The following is a 16,671-nucleotide window of genomic DNA, read 5'->3' as shown; positions in this document are numbered from 1 at the left end:
GTCTAGCGCCGGGAACCAGGGGGCCGAGCTGGGCAGTGCTGTTCAGCCCTGTCTGTCTAGGGGACGCAGGGGACGAGGGGGACGCTCAGGACAGACTGTGGGTGTCTGCTCCTGCTGCTGCCTGGGCCGGGGGTGCTGTTGGCACATGGCCGCCCGGCCGCCGCCTCTGTAAGGATGCGACGGGAGTCCCATGACAGATGGCAAACGGTAAAAACACACTCACAGGCCAAACAAGGAAGAAACCGCCCCACAGTCGCTAGCTAGAAAAGGTGTTTTCCTCCCATTTTATTTGATAATACATTTTCACAGAAACATGATATTATTTACAAATATACAAGTAAGAGACTGCTGGTCAAAAATCTTAAACTGAAAATGTCATCAAAAATAAATTTACAAAAACCACCAACTGCCCAGGGGAGTCCCTGGGGGAGAACGTGGACGGCGTTGGATGGGTCTGCGCACGCGGAAGCTGCAGGCTCTCCGGCCCCCACAGCCCGGGTGCTGGGCCGGCGCGACGCCGCGTCTCAGGAGGCACTGGTCTGCATGTTCTTGGAAGCGGCGAGCATCGCCCTCACTTTGGCCATGAGATCCTGCACGGAGAGACGCACGGGGTCCCTGTGGCTTCCCACTCAGACCCGCACGCAGACCGCAGGTCCCGGAGTGCCCCCGACTGTGTCGGCGGGAAGGCCCGCCACGGGGATCCCGCAGCCCTCCAGGGTCAGGGCCCGCTGGTGGGGGCGAGATGGGGGTGCCGAGGGAAAACCGGCCCCTTGAAGGAGGGGGCGCTGCCGCTTTACCTGAGTTATTTTGCTCTGCACAGAGGACACAATTGCCGAGGAGATCTGGCCGTCTTTTTCCTGAGAAACTCCCCTAATGTGAGCAAAGAGAGGTCACATGCTTAACGAATACCTAGACGGGCCGTCGTAGTGTTACTACCGCCTTTAAAAAAGAGGCCAACGCTGTAGGGACGTATTCTGCTTTCACATTTCACATCACAGACAGCTGAAGTATTTTATAAAATCCAGCCTAACTCGGAAAACATTTCCCCGGGGGGCCCCATGAGCCCCACGTAGTGAAGACGAGGACAGAAGCAGCAGCAGCCGGAGCCGCAGGGGGCCGTGACCCCGCGGAGGGTGGGCGCTCCAGGTGGCGTGCGGGACTCTGGCCCCCGAGGCCGCCACGCGCACGCGTCCACCCTCACCTTCACACACGCCGCGTCCTAGGTTCTGGCCCATCTCCAGTGAGCTGTGCGCCTGCTACTTCCCGAGCCCGCGACCCACACTGACGAAGGCAGCGGGTCTGTAACCGACACGTGAGCCTGGTTCCCGAACCACCCGCTCCACAGCCCCTGCCGGGTGTGGGTGGGCAGGCAGCCGGGGGATCTGGCACGTGCTTCCTGACAGCCACGGGCGACGGGGACACGTACATCTATGTTGCCGGCCCTGCGGCTCGAGCGCGTGACAGCCAGCTGTGACCCTGATGTCACCTGGCCTGCTCCGTCAGGCGGTGCCGGTTCAACCGCGGACTTCTGTGGCCTGGGGTGCATGGTGTGACTGGGGGGATCACGCGGACCCCCGTCCCTGCCTTGCCGGTGATCATGCCGGGCTGTGCGGCCGGGGCCGTGCCCTCCCCAGACAGCCCTTGTTGAGGACAAAGGCGCCACCGTCTGTGGTTTTAGAACGGCCGCCGTCACACTAAGGCACCATCTCCCAGCGGATCAGACAGCGGGGAGACCTCCAGTCAGCAGCGGGGGAGGCGGCCAGCCCACCCCAGGGCCAGCCACGGAGAGGCCGGCTGCTCGGGGACTCCCTCTGCCTAGAGCCGGGGCCGCGGGGGCAGCATCCAGACCGGCACTCCCGAGGCGGGCAGGCCCAGGCCGGGCTCAGGGTGGGCTTACCTGGAGCGCTCCTGGCTGGACCCCCGACTCTCCACAGGAGAGATGCTGGCCGAGTGGGCCGTGTGCCGGCGTGTGGCCTGCTTGCTCGGGGACGCCGACTGGGACCCAGCCTTGGACTCGGTCCGTGACCGTGAGCGCCTCTTCTTCTTCTTCTCGTGGGGGCTTCTGCAAGGAAAGTGGTTTCAGACAAAGATACAGCGGGCTCTGGAGGACGCGTCTGAGTGTTTCCCAAGGGACAGCTGGCGGGTTCGGCTGTCCGCGGTGCTAACTTCTTTCAGAAGCTACGCATGTTTTATTTAGCTCACAACTAACAGATGCAGCAGAAGTCACACACAAGTGAAGGCAGGCCACCCCCCGGAGGTCTGTCCCCCGTTTCAAGAGGCCTGTGGGGTTTGAAACACGGTTAGTACTTTATCTGCATTTAAAAACCCTAAGGAGAACCACCAAACGCCGCTCACACCGCGTCTCCGCGTCCGCTGACGTGCGAGGACTTGTAGCGAGAGATGGGGAGGGTCCCAGCCGAGGGCCGCGTGCACGGCAGCTCCTGCTCCCCAACCTGTGCTTCCTGGGACTGCGGAGCCCGTTCCTGCTCGCCCAGCAGCGGACTGCCCACGTCCCTCGTCCACTTCCAGACCCCAGTCCGCGAAGCTCCAGCACAAACCCTGCCCTGTGACCCTCCTGTGACTCCCCAGAGAACATTTAAGAGAATATATGCAGGAGGTCAGAGTGTGGTCCAGACAGGCGCTGGGCCTCCGTGCTCGTGGCCCCTCTGCTTCCTCTGTGTGGAAACTGTGCCCCATCACGCACGACGGACGGGAGACCCATGGGCGACCGAGTACTTGCTAGAGGGTCTGCGGCGGCGAGTGCCATCATGAGACCGTCACATGTACCCATGTGGGTCCCGTGGGTGACGGGACCTCACACCGGCGGGAGTCTGCGTGTCTTCACGGAGCTCGACGTCCACGGCCAGCCCTGCACAGCCCACTCTGCTTGGCGCCTCTGAGATGCAGAGCGGCTCACAGATCCTTCCCGATCCGCGGACACCCAGGGCCTGTCCACACGCCCGCTCGCCCTGCCCCCCCCCCCCCCCCCGTGCTCTCGCGCAAAGGCACACGTGCGCACTGATGGAGCCATCGGATACTCTGGAGCGGCTCGGGCGCCCCGCCTCCGCCGTGGTAACAAGGAGCCGGCCCGCGGGGTGCAGCCTGGCAGCTCCCGCTCGGCCAGCAGGGAGAAGGGGTCCAGGGATGGAGACGCTGCGCCCTGTACTGGACACACAGACGTGGAAGCCGCACCACACACGTGCTTTCTGAGCTGCAAAGCGTGTGTGCGGTTTTGTCTGTAAACATTTCAGAGAAAGCAGCAAAGTCACAGAAATGTTCCGTAGCGCGTGACAACAGTCCAAGCCCGGCGGAGTCCCTGGCTGCCCACGTGAACGGGGGAACGGCAGGTGAGCCATCCCGGCTCAGTCTGAACACAGCGCGTCACACGACAAACTGCCTCAGCATTCGCTTCAGGAATTCAGTGATTCATTCCTCTAGAAACAACTGAGCTGCACCTCATAGAAACACGACAATCGTAAGTGCTGTCAGATGCTGATGGCGAGCGCCGACACCGTGACACCCACACTCCTCCCGCGATCAGGCACCACCCATCTTTCTAGAAAGTTCTGTCCCTGCTGCCTCCGGTCATGTGGACCCCCTTCCCACCATCACAGGTAACCGTTGCTCTGATTTCCGTCCCATCGATGAAAACGTCACGGACGCAGAATCACACAGTGCCACACTCCTGTGTCTGGCTCCTGTCGCTCGTCCACAAGCCACGTCCCGGTCTACTTCTTTCTGCTGCCGAAGCATCAGCGCGTGCGACCCGCCAGCACACGTGTGCTCTCTCCCAGGAACAGACGTGTGCGCTGTCGCCCACTGCGGCAATGACAACTCAGGTGCTTCTGTGGTCAAATGTTCCTGGTGGGTGAACAGCGCGACGGACCACGGGGTGGCGGAGCCGGTGCTCGGCGTCTCGGAAGCCACCCCGCGGCCCCCGTCGCCAGCCGTGCTGAACCTGACAGAGGCTAGCGCGCTCGGCTGCACTTCAGAGGCTGTGTCCGTGTCCTACGTCCGTGGACTGTTTCATGAACTGTCTTTGGAGTCACCTGCCTGCTCCTCAGTCAGGCTGTTTCTGTCTGGAAGCGACATGGGGCCCTTGTCGGAGACACACCGTGAGTGTTCCTGGCGTGCGGCCCGTCTACTCACGCTCTTCGCTGTGACTCAGTGAAGGTCAGCGCACTCACGCTCCCCACTCTCCTACCTTCTGGTGGGGTTTTCCGCACCCGCGGGGCCTTCAGCGGGGACTCTGTGACCCTCCCGGAGGTCAGCCGTGTGCCTGCAGAACACGCGTCTTTTCTTCCGTTCGGACAGCCGGCTGCTGGCGCGAGTTTCGCGGCAAAACTTTCCTCCCCGACTGCTCGGCATCCTCGCCATTTCAGGGCGTCCGCTCACGGTCTTACCTGGTGGCTCCCCGTGAGTCTGGAACTGGCAGTAAGCGTCCTCCAACCCCGTTCTTCCGCGAGACCGTTGTGGCTAGTCCAGGTCCTCCGTGTTTCTGCACAGACCAGAGTTTCCGTTTGCCCGTTTCTACAAAACGCCATGGAGTCCCGGGGCGGTGCGGTGTGGCCAGGTCACTTCGGGGAGAAGAAACCTGAGGGACACTGACCTCCCATCCACGCACGTGGGCTGTGTCTTTAAGGTTCTTAGAATTCTTCTTGGAAATGTTTGTGGCTTTCGGTGTAGAGAAGTCATCTACCCGTAAGTAGCTTGTTACTCGGATACGGTTACGCGTCACCTTCCCAACTGTTCCAGGCTGGAACGTGGCAGGAAGCACTTCTTTTCCAGTCTTTATGCCTTTCCCCCGTTCTCGCCCTAGTGTCTGGGCCACCCAGCTGCTGGCCTGGGGGGCGGCAAGCGTGCCCCATCACCGCCAGATGCTTCCTTCCACTCCCTTTGCTCAGGGCTCTGTGTCTCCTGGTTTCCTTTTTAGTGAACAGGTGAAAAGCGTGTCAAACAGCTCTCCTGCACCTGCTGGGATGTCCTGGGATTGTCCTCATTTACTCTGTGAATACGGTGAATTACAAGGGCTGCTTGTGGACGTTAATGAACTTCAGTCCTGAGACAGATCCACTTGGTCGGGACGCGTCTCCTTGTCCGACGCTGCTGGGCGCAGATCACAGGACCCTCTGTAGGGTCTCTGCACTTGTGTTCTTGAGCGTTTCAGTTTGCGAACACATGCGCCCCTCTGCACGCACACCCCTCCGCAGTGCGCACACCCCTCCTGACACGCCCACACCCGCCAACCCGCATCTTCAGGAGCCACGGCCGCGGAGCCTCACGTCACGAGCTGCTAAGTGTTCCGAGTCCTTTCCAGACGGTCTATGAACTGTTCTCTCGTCTCCCCTGAACATTTGTTACAGTTTCACGATGACAGCCATCTGGGGCCTGGACTTCTGTGGTTTTAAATGATACGTAAATGCTTTGGCAGAAAAGCTACTTGGATTTTCTATTTCTTCTGCTGTCAGTGTGCTCACTTCTATCTTTCAAGGAATTTGTCCATTTCACCCAAGTTGTCAAATTAACTAGAAAAAAATTCCCTTACTTTCCTTTTACTGTCTACAGGCTCTTCCATTCTTGATCAACCTAAATGAAGACACTGATTTTTGATTATTTTTCAAGAACCATCTTTTAGTTCTACTGTTAGTTTTCTATTTTCTTCCCCCCCCTTTAAAAAAAAAAAGCCAAGTACAGATGACACACAGTAGTTCCCGGCTACCACAGTGACTGCACGAGTGTGTGACGCTGTGCTCACAAGTGCACCTGCCATCTGTCACCGACACCTCTGACTGGACTCCCTATGCTAGGCCTTTCGTTCCCAGGACTCCTTCATTCCTGTGCCCCCGCAGCAACCACCAGTCTGTTCTCTGTATCTGTGGGTCTGTTTTGTTTCTATAACTCCACATATGAGGGAAATCATATGATAACTGTCTTTCTCTATTTCACTAGCGTAATACCCTGTAGTTCCATCCATGTCGCTGCAAAATTGCAAGATTTCATTCCTTTCTGATGTCTGAGTAATAGTCCATTGTATATATGAACCACATCATCTTTATCCATTCATCTGTCAGTGGACATCTGGGCTCTTTCCACATTTTGGCTGTTGTGGACGTGGCTGCTATGAACATTGGGGTGCAGGTGCCCCTTCAGATCACTACATCTTTATCTTTGGGGTAAATACCTAGTAGTGCAATTGCTGGGTCGTAGGGTAGTTGTATTTTTAACTGTTTGAGAAAGCTCCACACTGTTTTCCAGAATAGCTGCACCAGCTTGCATTCCCACCAACAGTGTAGGAAGGTTCCCCTTCCTCCTCACCCTCGCCAACCTCGGTCGTTTCCTGACTTGTTAATTTTAGCCGTTCTGACTGGTGTGAGGTGGGATCTCAGAGGGGTTTCGATCTGTATTTCTCTGATGCCGAGTGACGTGGAGCATTTTTTCACGTGTCTGTTGGCCATTTGTATGCCTGCTCTGGAGACATGTCTGTTCATGTCTTCTGCCCATTTCTTGACTGGATTATTTGTTCTTGGGGTGTTGAGGTTGATACGTTCTTTATAGATTATGGATGCTAGCCCTTTACCTGGTAAGACATTTGCAAATATCTCCTCCCATTCTGTCTGCTGTCTTTTGGTTTTGTTGACTGTTTCCTTCACTGTGCAAAAGCTTTTTATCTTGATGAAGTCTCAGTAGTTTATCTTTGCCTTTGTTTCCCTTGCCTTTGGAGACGTGTCTAGCAAGAAGTTGCTGTGGCCGAGGTCACAGAGGTTGCTGCCTGTGTTCTCCTCTAGGGTTCTGATGGATTCCTGTCTCACACTGAGGTCTTTTCATCCATTTTGAGTTTGTTTGTGTATGGTGTAAGAAAGTGGTCCAGTTTCATTCTTCTGCGTGTGGCTCTCCCATTTTCCCAGCACACTTCTATTTATGGAAGAGACTGTCATTTTCCCACTGGATAGTCTAAGCTTTGTCGAAGATTAGTTGACCGTGGAGTTGAGGGTCCATTTCTGGGTTCTCTCTTCTGTTCCACGGATTCATGTGTCTGTTTTTGAGCCAGTACCATGCTGTCTTGATGACTGCAGCCCTGTAATGTAGTCGAAGTCCAGCACTGTGATGCCACCAGGGTTTTTTTCCTGATTGCTTTGGCTAATTGGGATCGTTTGTTCCACACACATTTTAAGATTATTTGCTTTTGTATTTTCCTGATTTCTGATCTTACCTTCATTATTTCCTTGCTTCTACCTACATTGGGTTTAATTTGTTCTTTTTCTAGCTTAAGATAGAAGATTAGATCATTATTTTTAGAGCTTTCTTCTTCCCTGATACAAACATTTAAAGCTACTAACTTCCTCCTAGGCAAACCAGCACGCCACTGATTTGGCTATGTTACATTTTCACTGTCATTCATTTAAAAATATTTCCTCTTTCCCTTGCGATTTTGTCTTTGACCTATGGGTAATTTAAAAATGTGTTAACTTCCCGATATTTGGGGATTTTCCAGATATCCTTTTATAGGTTTTTAGACTCGCTGCCACATGGTAGGGAACATACTCTCCACCATCGGAGTCTTCTGGGGCTTCTGCGCCAGCGCAGTGGCTGTGTACGGTTTCCGTGTCCACGCGGTCTGGTTGTCTGCCTGTCCCCAGTTCTCAGTGTTGCTTCAAGTATTTTATTTATTTATTCTTACTGTTTTTTGTTTAAACTTTATTTATTCATGAGAGAGAGAAAGTGCACGCACGCACACAAGCAGGGGGAGCAGCAGGCAGAGGGAGAGGCAGACTCCCCGCTGAGCAGGGATCTCGGGGATCCCAGGACCCCGAGACCATGACCCGAGCAGAAGGCAGACGGCTGAACTGACTGAGCCACCCAGGCACCCCTTCTTCTTACTTTTTTTGAGAGAGAGACAGAGCAGGTGCACACGACGAGGGGAGGGGCAGAGGGAGAGAGAGAATCACAAGCCGACTCCGCGCCTGGCCCGGAGCCCGATGTGGGGCTCCATCTCATGACCCTGGGAGATCAGGACCTGAGCCGAAATCAACAGACGCTCAATGGACTGCGCCCTCCAGGCGTGCCTGCTGCAAGGCCCTCAAAGTGCTTTCCCTGGGGCCTGCCCGAGACGCCGTGTCCACGCGAGGCTGGCCCTTCTCCGCAGCACCTCCTGATGGCACAGACACCCCGCCTCTCTGCTCTGAACACTGCATGCTCCTCTTTCCCCATCTTTTAACTTTTAACCTACTTGTGCTCTGAAAACCTCTCTATAAGCAACTCAGCATTGGTTTTCTTTTAACGCGGTCTGAACGCCCTGCCCCACCGTTAGTTCTTTATCTGCTCACATTCAACATGTGAGGGTTACACTGAGTCTGCAGTCCTCTTGATTTCTGTTGTGCGTTCACTCTTTCCTCCCCTTCCCCCACTTTTCTGCTTTCTTTTCTTTCAAGATTTTATTTATTCATTTGAGAGAGAGGGAGAAAGAGTGCAAGCATGAGCGGGGGGCAGGGTGGGGCAGAGGCAGAGGAAGAAGCAGACGCCCCGCTGAGCAGGGAGCCCGACGCGGGGCTGGATCCCAGGACCCTGAGATCATGACCTGAAGTGAAGGCAGACGCTTCACTGACTGAGCCCCCTAAGCGCCCCTCTGCTTTCTTTTCAGTTAATAAAGCATTTTTAAGGTTCTGCCTATGTCCTCTCTTGGCTTTTAGCTCCTTTTTCTTTCTAGTGGCTGCCCGAGGGAATGAAGACACACGTGTGTGACGGACAGTCTACCGTGGCTGGGTAACACTCAGTACAAGTCTGTAATGGAGGCACGTTCCCATCCATTCACTTGACATTCACGCTGCGCCTGGCACAGCGCTAAGCAAAAGGTGTTCAATGGCAAACTACTGCAACCAATCCCGTACTATTTACTGTAACGGAACAACAGGGCATCCTGCTGAGCTGTGCTCTGGTAGGACGTGGCCAAACACTTGCATGGATTCTACTCTTTAAAAAATGCTCAATACCATCATATTGTGATCTCCAGAAACTCAGTGACAGGAACCAAGGTTCCCTGGACAAACAGCTGACCCCAGTGCTGGGGCAGGGAAAACACCAGCAAAGCCTGGAATATTTCGGGCCAAAAAGCAACAATGTGCTTCAAGAACAACAAGGCCAAATGTGGAACGGATGTCGCCATCAGAGTTAACACTGCCGATGGATTGTGCACCACGGACGGAGAAACAAAACCCCAAAACCCAAAGTCCAGGGTGACGCCAAAACAAAGGGCGTGTGTCTTCTTTAGAGAAGGAGAGACAGAACCTGAAAGTCACCATTCTGCCATCACCAATGTGAGAAGCAATTCAGCTTCAGCAGATGGTAAGGCCAACGGGGCGTCCGTGCTGAGCCATGGAGCCACCGCCCCATGGCCTGTGCATCACTGACAGCAGGACAGACAGACACCTGGTGTGACACCAAGGGCAGTGACATATCACCTTTGTCGTGCTCCTGCCAAAATGTTTCACACGAACCCGGCCGCGGGCACTTAGTAAGACAAGTCCAACCAAGGCACAGACACAGGGGCGAGGGCAGCAGAGAGGGATGGAGGGCAGAGAGGGATGGCCAGATGGAAACATGCTGCCCCTGCTGGATTGAGCTGGCACTTACAGGCATATGCACGTTCCCTGTACTATTTTCAAGAAGTAAGCGTAAAACCGTCTAGTAAACTAAAAAAATTTTAAAACGAGAAGTCAGTGAAAGGGGCGCACTCAAGGATCAGCTTGTAGAAACGATCCTTCGGCTCTGGTGGGTGAATTGGCCGCCGCGTGAAAGCAGCAGCCCCGTGCTGTTCTGCGTGGAAGGCTGCAGGGCACGGGGTCTGATTGCTGGGTTCACACGCCTGGACCAGCGACTGCACACATGTCCTCTCCTGGCCCCATCGGACCCAGCACAGCTACCCACTGCCCAGGGTCGGGCGCACAGGGTGATCCCACCCGCTCGGCCAGGTCGTGAGGCTCTGCGGTCGGCTGAGCCTTCGCTTGCTTTGTTCAACTCATTAAAGCTCCAGCGATCACACAAGTTCTCAAGATTCCTAATATAACCACCACCTTCCCCCAAGACGGCTCCTTCAATGCAAAGGTTAATCTGAGGGCAAAGCAAGAAAGCTTCTGTGGGGAGAGATCTTTTGTTCCAAGAATTAATTTTAGACCATGCCCTTTACATACAGCGAAGGTGACGATGAATTTCAAATGTTAAATAATGACTTGCTCAAGGACTACAGTGTAAGTGGACTTGGGTCTCCATCACGCTGTCCTGGCCCAGCGGCGGGAGCCTCACGTGGACGACTAGGGCCCAGGCCGTGAGCACGCACAGTCAGCCTGCACGGCGAGCACACCTGTTGGCTCGGCCAGCCTTACAGCTCCTTTGCGGACCCTGCTGCTTTGAGAGAAAGATCACATTTTACCAGTGAACAGAGCTATCACAGATCTCGCTGGATTGCAGGCATATTTTCCCTGTTAGGAACGTCTTTCCAGAGCTGCTGTTGCTACGAACCCTGCTGGGAAGGGTACCCGCAGGCTGCTCGGCCCACGTCCTTCAGACAGGCAGGACCCGGTGACGGCTGGGCTCCTGACGCCTGTCACTCAGGTGTGTCGTCTGGGAGGCTCGGGAACCCCAAGGGTCCCGACTTGCACATACTTGGCAGCAGTTACAAAACCCAAGCAAAGACACACACAACCCAGCTGCCTCCCCTGGGCACCTCCGTCACGGGGAGAACGATGCTCTTTGCCCACCTACCAGAGGCAGGGCTTGGGCTAACTCCTGTGCAGGGGCCAAGTGAGAGCCCCTCCCTTCTGGGGAGAACAGAAACAAAGAGGCTAAGGGATGTGAAGCCGTTGGGTGGCACCACCCATGCAGCATGATTCTCAGTGCCCTGTGGCCAAGACGGAAACACTCACCAGCAGCCCTGTCCACCACCACGCTCCCTGGGTTGGAGGGGAGGGCAGCAGGCCCCAGAGAGGCCCAGATGGCCCAGACGTGTCCTGTCTTGTGGGCAGGGTGCCAGGACTTTTAGTGTGGTGCCTTGGTGTTCTCTCCCTGGAGGGGCTGAGGACGCTGGCTGGCCGGGAAGCAGAGGCCTGGGGGCCAGGCGTCATGGATGAGAGGGCTACCATAATGGACATGGGAGCTGGTCTCTCTAGCTCTCCACAACCAAGACAGGTGTCAAGGGGTCAGAGGTTGGAGCTCTCTCTGCTCTTAGGCCCTGCAAAGACTGTGGCCCTGCCCACAGCACCTGCTACCTGGGCAGTGGCAGGGATTCACTCGGGACTCGAGCTTCTCATTTCCTTCCACCTGTGTGTGGGGGTCCAGCGGGGTAGCTGGACTCGGGGGCTGGTGCTGGGTACTGCTCCACGCTGCCCTGACCCCAGAGACACGGAGCTCCCAGGGCTGTCAGCTCCAGGAGTAATGAAAAAGCTACTATGGGCTGAGTGTCTGCCGAGGGCCGGCTCCCCTGCTTGTCCCCAGCCGTCCGTATAAATGTTCGCAGCCAGCACAGACTGTCTACGAACTCAGAGGCCTACCTGGACCGGGTCCGCTTCCTGCTGACGCCTGGGCTGTTACTCATCCGGTAGGCAGTGGGGACGCTCCTTTCTTCCCTCCGTCTCTCGGGGGAGTGTGCTCTCCTCCGAGGGGACCGGGATCGTGACCTGCGCAGAGGAAGACGAGGCATTTTAGTCTGTGTGGCCGGCAGGCGATCCCTTCTATGCTGAGGCAGTGACTGGCCTTGTCTGGGTCTGCGGGTGTCCTTCCGGAGCCCCCCCGGCCTTCCTGCTCTACTGACAGAACTGAATCCAGACACAGACGCAGAGACAGAGAGTCCGCTCCCAGACCAGAACACCCGTCACGCCGCCGCCGCTCAACCCGAGCAGTGTGCACGCGTCAGGCCGGCCCCGGTGCTCCGCGGCACCAAGTCTCCCCGCTCCGGGTCCGACAGGTGACGGACGGCTAACTCAGCCCGCGATCTCCCGTCCTGCCGTTTGCCTCTGCACTTTACCGCCTTCGACCATTTTCGGCTCACGGACGTCTCCATCAAAATCACATAAGCAAAAGCAGTGACATTCAAGTGAGCTGTTCCTATTTGTTCTGAATACTGGCGACAGGAAGAGAGCATCAGAGCCACGGCCTCGAAGCCTCTCTCGTTCACACCCATCGTGCGGCTGCTCGGTGTGAGCAACGAACCGGCCCAGCAGCTCGCTTCGGAGCACGCCGCCTCTCATGATAATGCATGTTTAGGGGATTCTCTGGATTAAACCCTTGCGTTAAAATATTTCATTCTTCCTTCTCATGTTCCTGGAGACACTCGCTCCATCTACGAGGTGACCTGGTCCACTCATGACGGCAGCGCTCGCAGCGCCACCAACTCCAGACCGTCACCCACCGGGGGGTCAAGGCCCTCCAAGGAGGGTTCTGTAATGATGGGTTTAGGATTCTTCTTTCTGTTCATTCAGTGAAATTACTGTTTCAGGAAGATGTAGAGTAAGCAGAAATCTGGACAAAAAAACAATTTCTTTTTGTTCTGTTTCTATGACAACCCATTCAAAAATAATATAAGGAGCAGTTTGATTTTGCCATAAAACATTCTACACTGAATCATTTTAATTACAATACCCCTCCCCCCATAACACACAACTGTTGTTCCAAACACCAGCTTATCACCACATTCCACGCTCCTGTGTCACAGAGAAAACCCTGAGTCACTCCTGAAAAAGACCGGCCGCAGCAAGAACGTGCTCCAGGTAGACTGTCAGCGGCTCAGTCTTCTCCAGCACCGCTGTGTCCCGGCACAAAATGGTGGGGACAGTTTTTTCCCAGACCCTTCCCAAGATTTAGGTAACAAATTACAAGGGCGAGGGCAGTCAGACACGTTGACATTTTACCAGGTTTCCCCTCCAGAGAGCTCTGGGAGTCAACTCTGTCGGCGGGAAAAGCTGCCGACCGCTGCCAAGGTCTGTGCTCCCGCCCTGGCGAGCGGCCCTGCTGCGTTCTGGGCTCGGGAGTCCCCGGGGAGGCTGGGGCCTGCGACACGGAGGCACACACTTCGCACTGAGAACTCGGAGTGCCGGTCGGGGTGGCACCAAAGCCCCGGAGAAAGCTGTGTGTAACCAGACCTCTACCCCCGTGGAATGTTTACTCGGGGAACAAACACACGGGAATCAGGAAACGTGCATTAGTTTTTAGTGCCTACAAATTCGAACTCCGATACAGTACCACTCTGCAGTAACTGTTGGAGGTCTCTGTCCCCCGTAGATCTGAAGTCGTCTGGGAAAGCAGCCCACTCAGTCCTGGGGGAAGTCAGCTTCCCCAGACAATACTGAGGTTTTATTTTAATTAAGAAGAACTGATGTTTTATTCCGTTAATGAGGTGGTTAATACTGCCACCACGACACAGGCGAGGAACAGGAGTTCCATTCTAGAAGTACGTCATCTGCATGATGCGACTCCGGTACTTTTTCTTGAATACTCATAACAGTCTGCTTTCAAGTAACGGCAGAATGAGCCTTTTTATCGGAATGGCGGTGCTGTCTGCAAAGAGCTGCTTTCCTCCGTTTAACCACTGGCTTGCCCCTCTGTCCCTGCCCCGCAGGGCTCCGGAGCAGCACCTGGCGGGCTGGGGCAGCAGGTCTGGCGCTCACCGGCCTGAGGAGCCGAGCACTCCTGCTGGGCTCCCAAGGGGCTGGCTGTCCCTGCAGTGTCTCTTCCCGACAGCCTGAGGGCGTCTGCTGGGTCGGGGTCGGCTCCACAGAGCGAGAGCAGCTGGCCCTCACCCGCACGCTACGCGCTGGGCGTCACCTCTTAGGGATCCTATGCAGGATGAGGAGGTTACAGGAATGACTGTCATTACCCCAGTTTTGCCGGCTTAAGCGGTTTTTGAATGTTACCTGTGACTTAGACAACGTCATTCTAATCCCCAGCTCCTCCCCAAGCAGAAGTCTCCAGGGAGCGAGCGGGGGACTGTGCAGACCCTGCCCCAATACTGCAAGACGGGGGACAGAGTCCTACTCAGGGGGGCTCCAGGTAGAACTTAAACACGGAGAAGCCAATGAAACAAACACCAAAGGTGATCTTCTCCAACGTCCTTAAAGAAAACTTAATTTCAAGTTTTAAGAGTCTTCCAAGACTTTAAAAAGACCTAAACTATTGAAGCTGAGTTTTTAGGCAATACACGAATGGCCTGAGAACTGCGTTCCATTTACAGCAGAGAACCTAGTGAGACAAAAATGGAAAACAGAGGGGGCGCCTGGCGGCTCGGTCGGTTGAGCCTCCGACTCCTGATTTCGGCTCAGGTCCTGACCGCAGGGTCGGGGGATCGAGCCCCGCACTGGGGGTCTGTGCTCAGTGGGGAGTCTGCCTGAGTTTCTCTCCCTCTCCCTTTGCCCCTCCCCGCCTTCGTGTGCACCCTCTCGAGTAAATAAATAAATCCTCAAAAACACCCTAAGAAAATAAAAAGCAGAGAAAAAAAGTCTTACACTTTAATTAATGTTGATTTAAAACACACCAAGCACTATGCACTTTCTAAGAAGCAACATACTGATTTCCGAAACCAAAGATATGACTGGGTCGCCTCTGGAGACCCAGAGTCACCTACACTTCGGACAAACTGGGTACTCAGACCTCAGACATGCGAACATCACTATCTTCACACGGAGATCACTTCTGCAGAAAAGGGTGTTCTAACCCTAACTTTCTACGTCTTACAAAGCACTTCAGTAATTTAATAGGAAAAAGAAACTACGTTTCAACCACAGAACCCTGCGAGAACAAATATTGACAAATGTGCATTTTACTTGGAGTTGCCAGGAGTCTTTTAAAAACAATCGATTAAATCGTGTGTCAGAAACAAGTCTGATAGGTCCTATGTAGACATTACTGTAATGGGTAATGTTATCTGAAAAGACAGTTAAAGAAAAATGACAATATCTTTAGCAACTTCAAGATTTGGCTACAACTGAAGTATTTTTCACACATCCAAATTCATTTACTGAGAACACCAACCTCTCTTGATTTAAACCCGCTGCAGTGTAAACCCACTGGGACCCCCGGAGTTATCAGCGCTGGCAGAGCCCGGACTGAGAAAGCCCGGGAAAACACGCGGCATTCTCAAACAAAGCAGGCACACCGTTCTCAGCCGCAAGCTGAGGCAGGACTCCCACGGCGACCGGCAGGAGCCACCAGCTGCTCTGAGCGGTCCCCGGGCTGTGGGACAGCTGGTCCTTCCTCTCAGCCCCAGGCCCCGAGTGTGGGGGGTCTGGCTTCAAAAAGCATTGTTGTCACATACAATTTTTCAAGGCAAAACATCCTGGAATACCAAACACTTCGAAGGTTTTGTGTCATGATATAACTTTTAATATTTTATAATGAAGCTCCACTTTGCCTTGATATCCTACAAGAATTGCAAAATCAGGTACCGGAGGATCTGACTGCTTCCGTGAACTGCGAAGTGAGCCCACATACCTACAGTCAGCAAAAGGATCACGGAGATACTCAGCCACTGGGACCGAAACAGCTCAAGAGGCATGAAAAACTCAGCTCCGGTGACAGGTAATTTTAACTGTGGGTCAAATTAAGCTGAAGCTGGCAGTCTGCCATCGCAGAACTAAAACACAGAAAATTTTTAACTTAATTTTTTCTTGTAACTCAAGGTTACACACTAAGGATCAGGATTTTGCTTCTTGCACTTGTCACACTGAGCATACAGAACCATATGAAATGTACCCGTATATAAAGTATGTAACTGTAAACCTTCTCTGAAACAATTATTTAGGAGCGCTTGGGTGGCTGAGTCAGCTCAGGTCATGGTCTGGGGGTTGTGAGATGGAGCTCTGCGCTGGGTGTGGAGCCTGCCTGGGAATCTCTTTCCCTCTCCCTCTGCCTCTCCCCCCTGCTTGTGTTCTCTCTCTCTCTCTCATATAAATAAAACCTTAAAAAAAGTATTAAAATAACATATAAAATGACTTACTTTATTATAGTCAATAGAAAGCACATAAAACCTAGAATCTTAAAATTCTAAGCGTCAGACGAGCATTCCAGCTGTGGACAGAACAAGCTGGGGAGACGCGCGTGGCGGGCGCATCAGCCGTCTCACAGCAGGGCCAGGCTACACTTCACACTGTACCTGCCGAACACCCGATGTCAGGGCAGAACTCACAGCTCACACTAGACGTGAGGAGCTTTCACTCTGCCAGTCCCCCAGACTAAGGATTAGGAGTGAATTACGCTCTCTCTTGTCCACGCCCTGTGATGAAGGATGACAGGCCACAATTTACTGGGCACGTTATCGCTCAGAGGGCTGGTGTGGGCCTACGGGACTTATGTCCACTATATAGTATCATAAAAAACTCTCTCAAAAAAGAAACTTTAAAACATTTTGACATTTACATACAAATTCCTGGGAGCTTCCAAAAATTGAAATTCTATCAGCGAAGTTGTTCATTTAATTAAAAAACAGCAAGATGTGTGGGTGTGTGTCTGGTATCTGCGAGTGTGCACCTGTGTGTCTGTGTGGGGTGTGTGTGTGTCATGATGGCACTTTTAAACAATTAAAATTGCAGACAGCCAAGGATCTTATGTATTTACATGGAGGAAATCCAATTTCACTGTTGACAAGGAAGTGTAAATACTTGTCAAGCCTTTGAGGTCCAGTCTGGGTAAAAA

At 53.9% G+C, this 16,671-nt stretch overlaps 1 protein-coding gene across 1 annotated transcript in view; it reads right to left on the bottom strand.

Moving 5' to 3' along the window:
• Nucleotides 1-253: 253 nt before the first annotated feature.
• The window catches only part of SFSWAP (splicing factor SWAP), a 69,235-nt gene continuing 52,817 nt past the window's right edge, over nucleotides 254-16,671 (bottom strand). The window contains 4 exon segments of the mRNA XM_026514668.4: nucleotides 254-590; nucleotides 798-870; nucleotides 1,898-2,062; nucleotides 11,541-11,666. Coding sequence (XP_026370453.2) covers nucleotides 525-590; nucleotides 798-870; nucleotides 1,898-2,062; nucleotides 11,541-11,666 — 430 coding nt within the window. The 3' untranslated portion in view covers nucleotides 254-524.

The sequence above is a fragment of the Ursus arctos genome, unplaced genomic scaffold, assembly GCF_023065955.2.
Source record: "Ursus arctos isolate Adak ecotype North America unplaced genomic scaffold, UrsArc2.0 scaffold_34, whole genome shotgun sequence".
Taxonomy (NCBI): Eukaryota; Metazoa; Chordata; class Mammalia; order Carnivora; family Ursidae; genus Ursus; species Ursus arctos.
The sequence above is the reverse complement of the archived record's forward strand: the minus strand, read 5'-3'. Positions and strand labels throughout refer to the sequence as shown.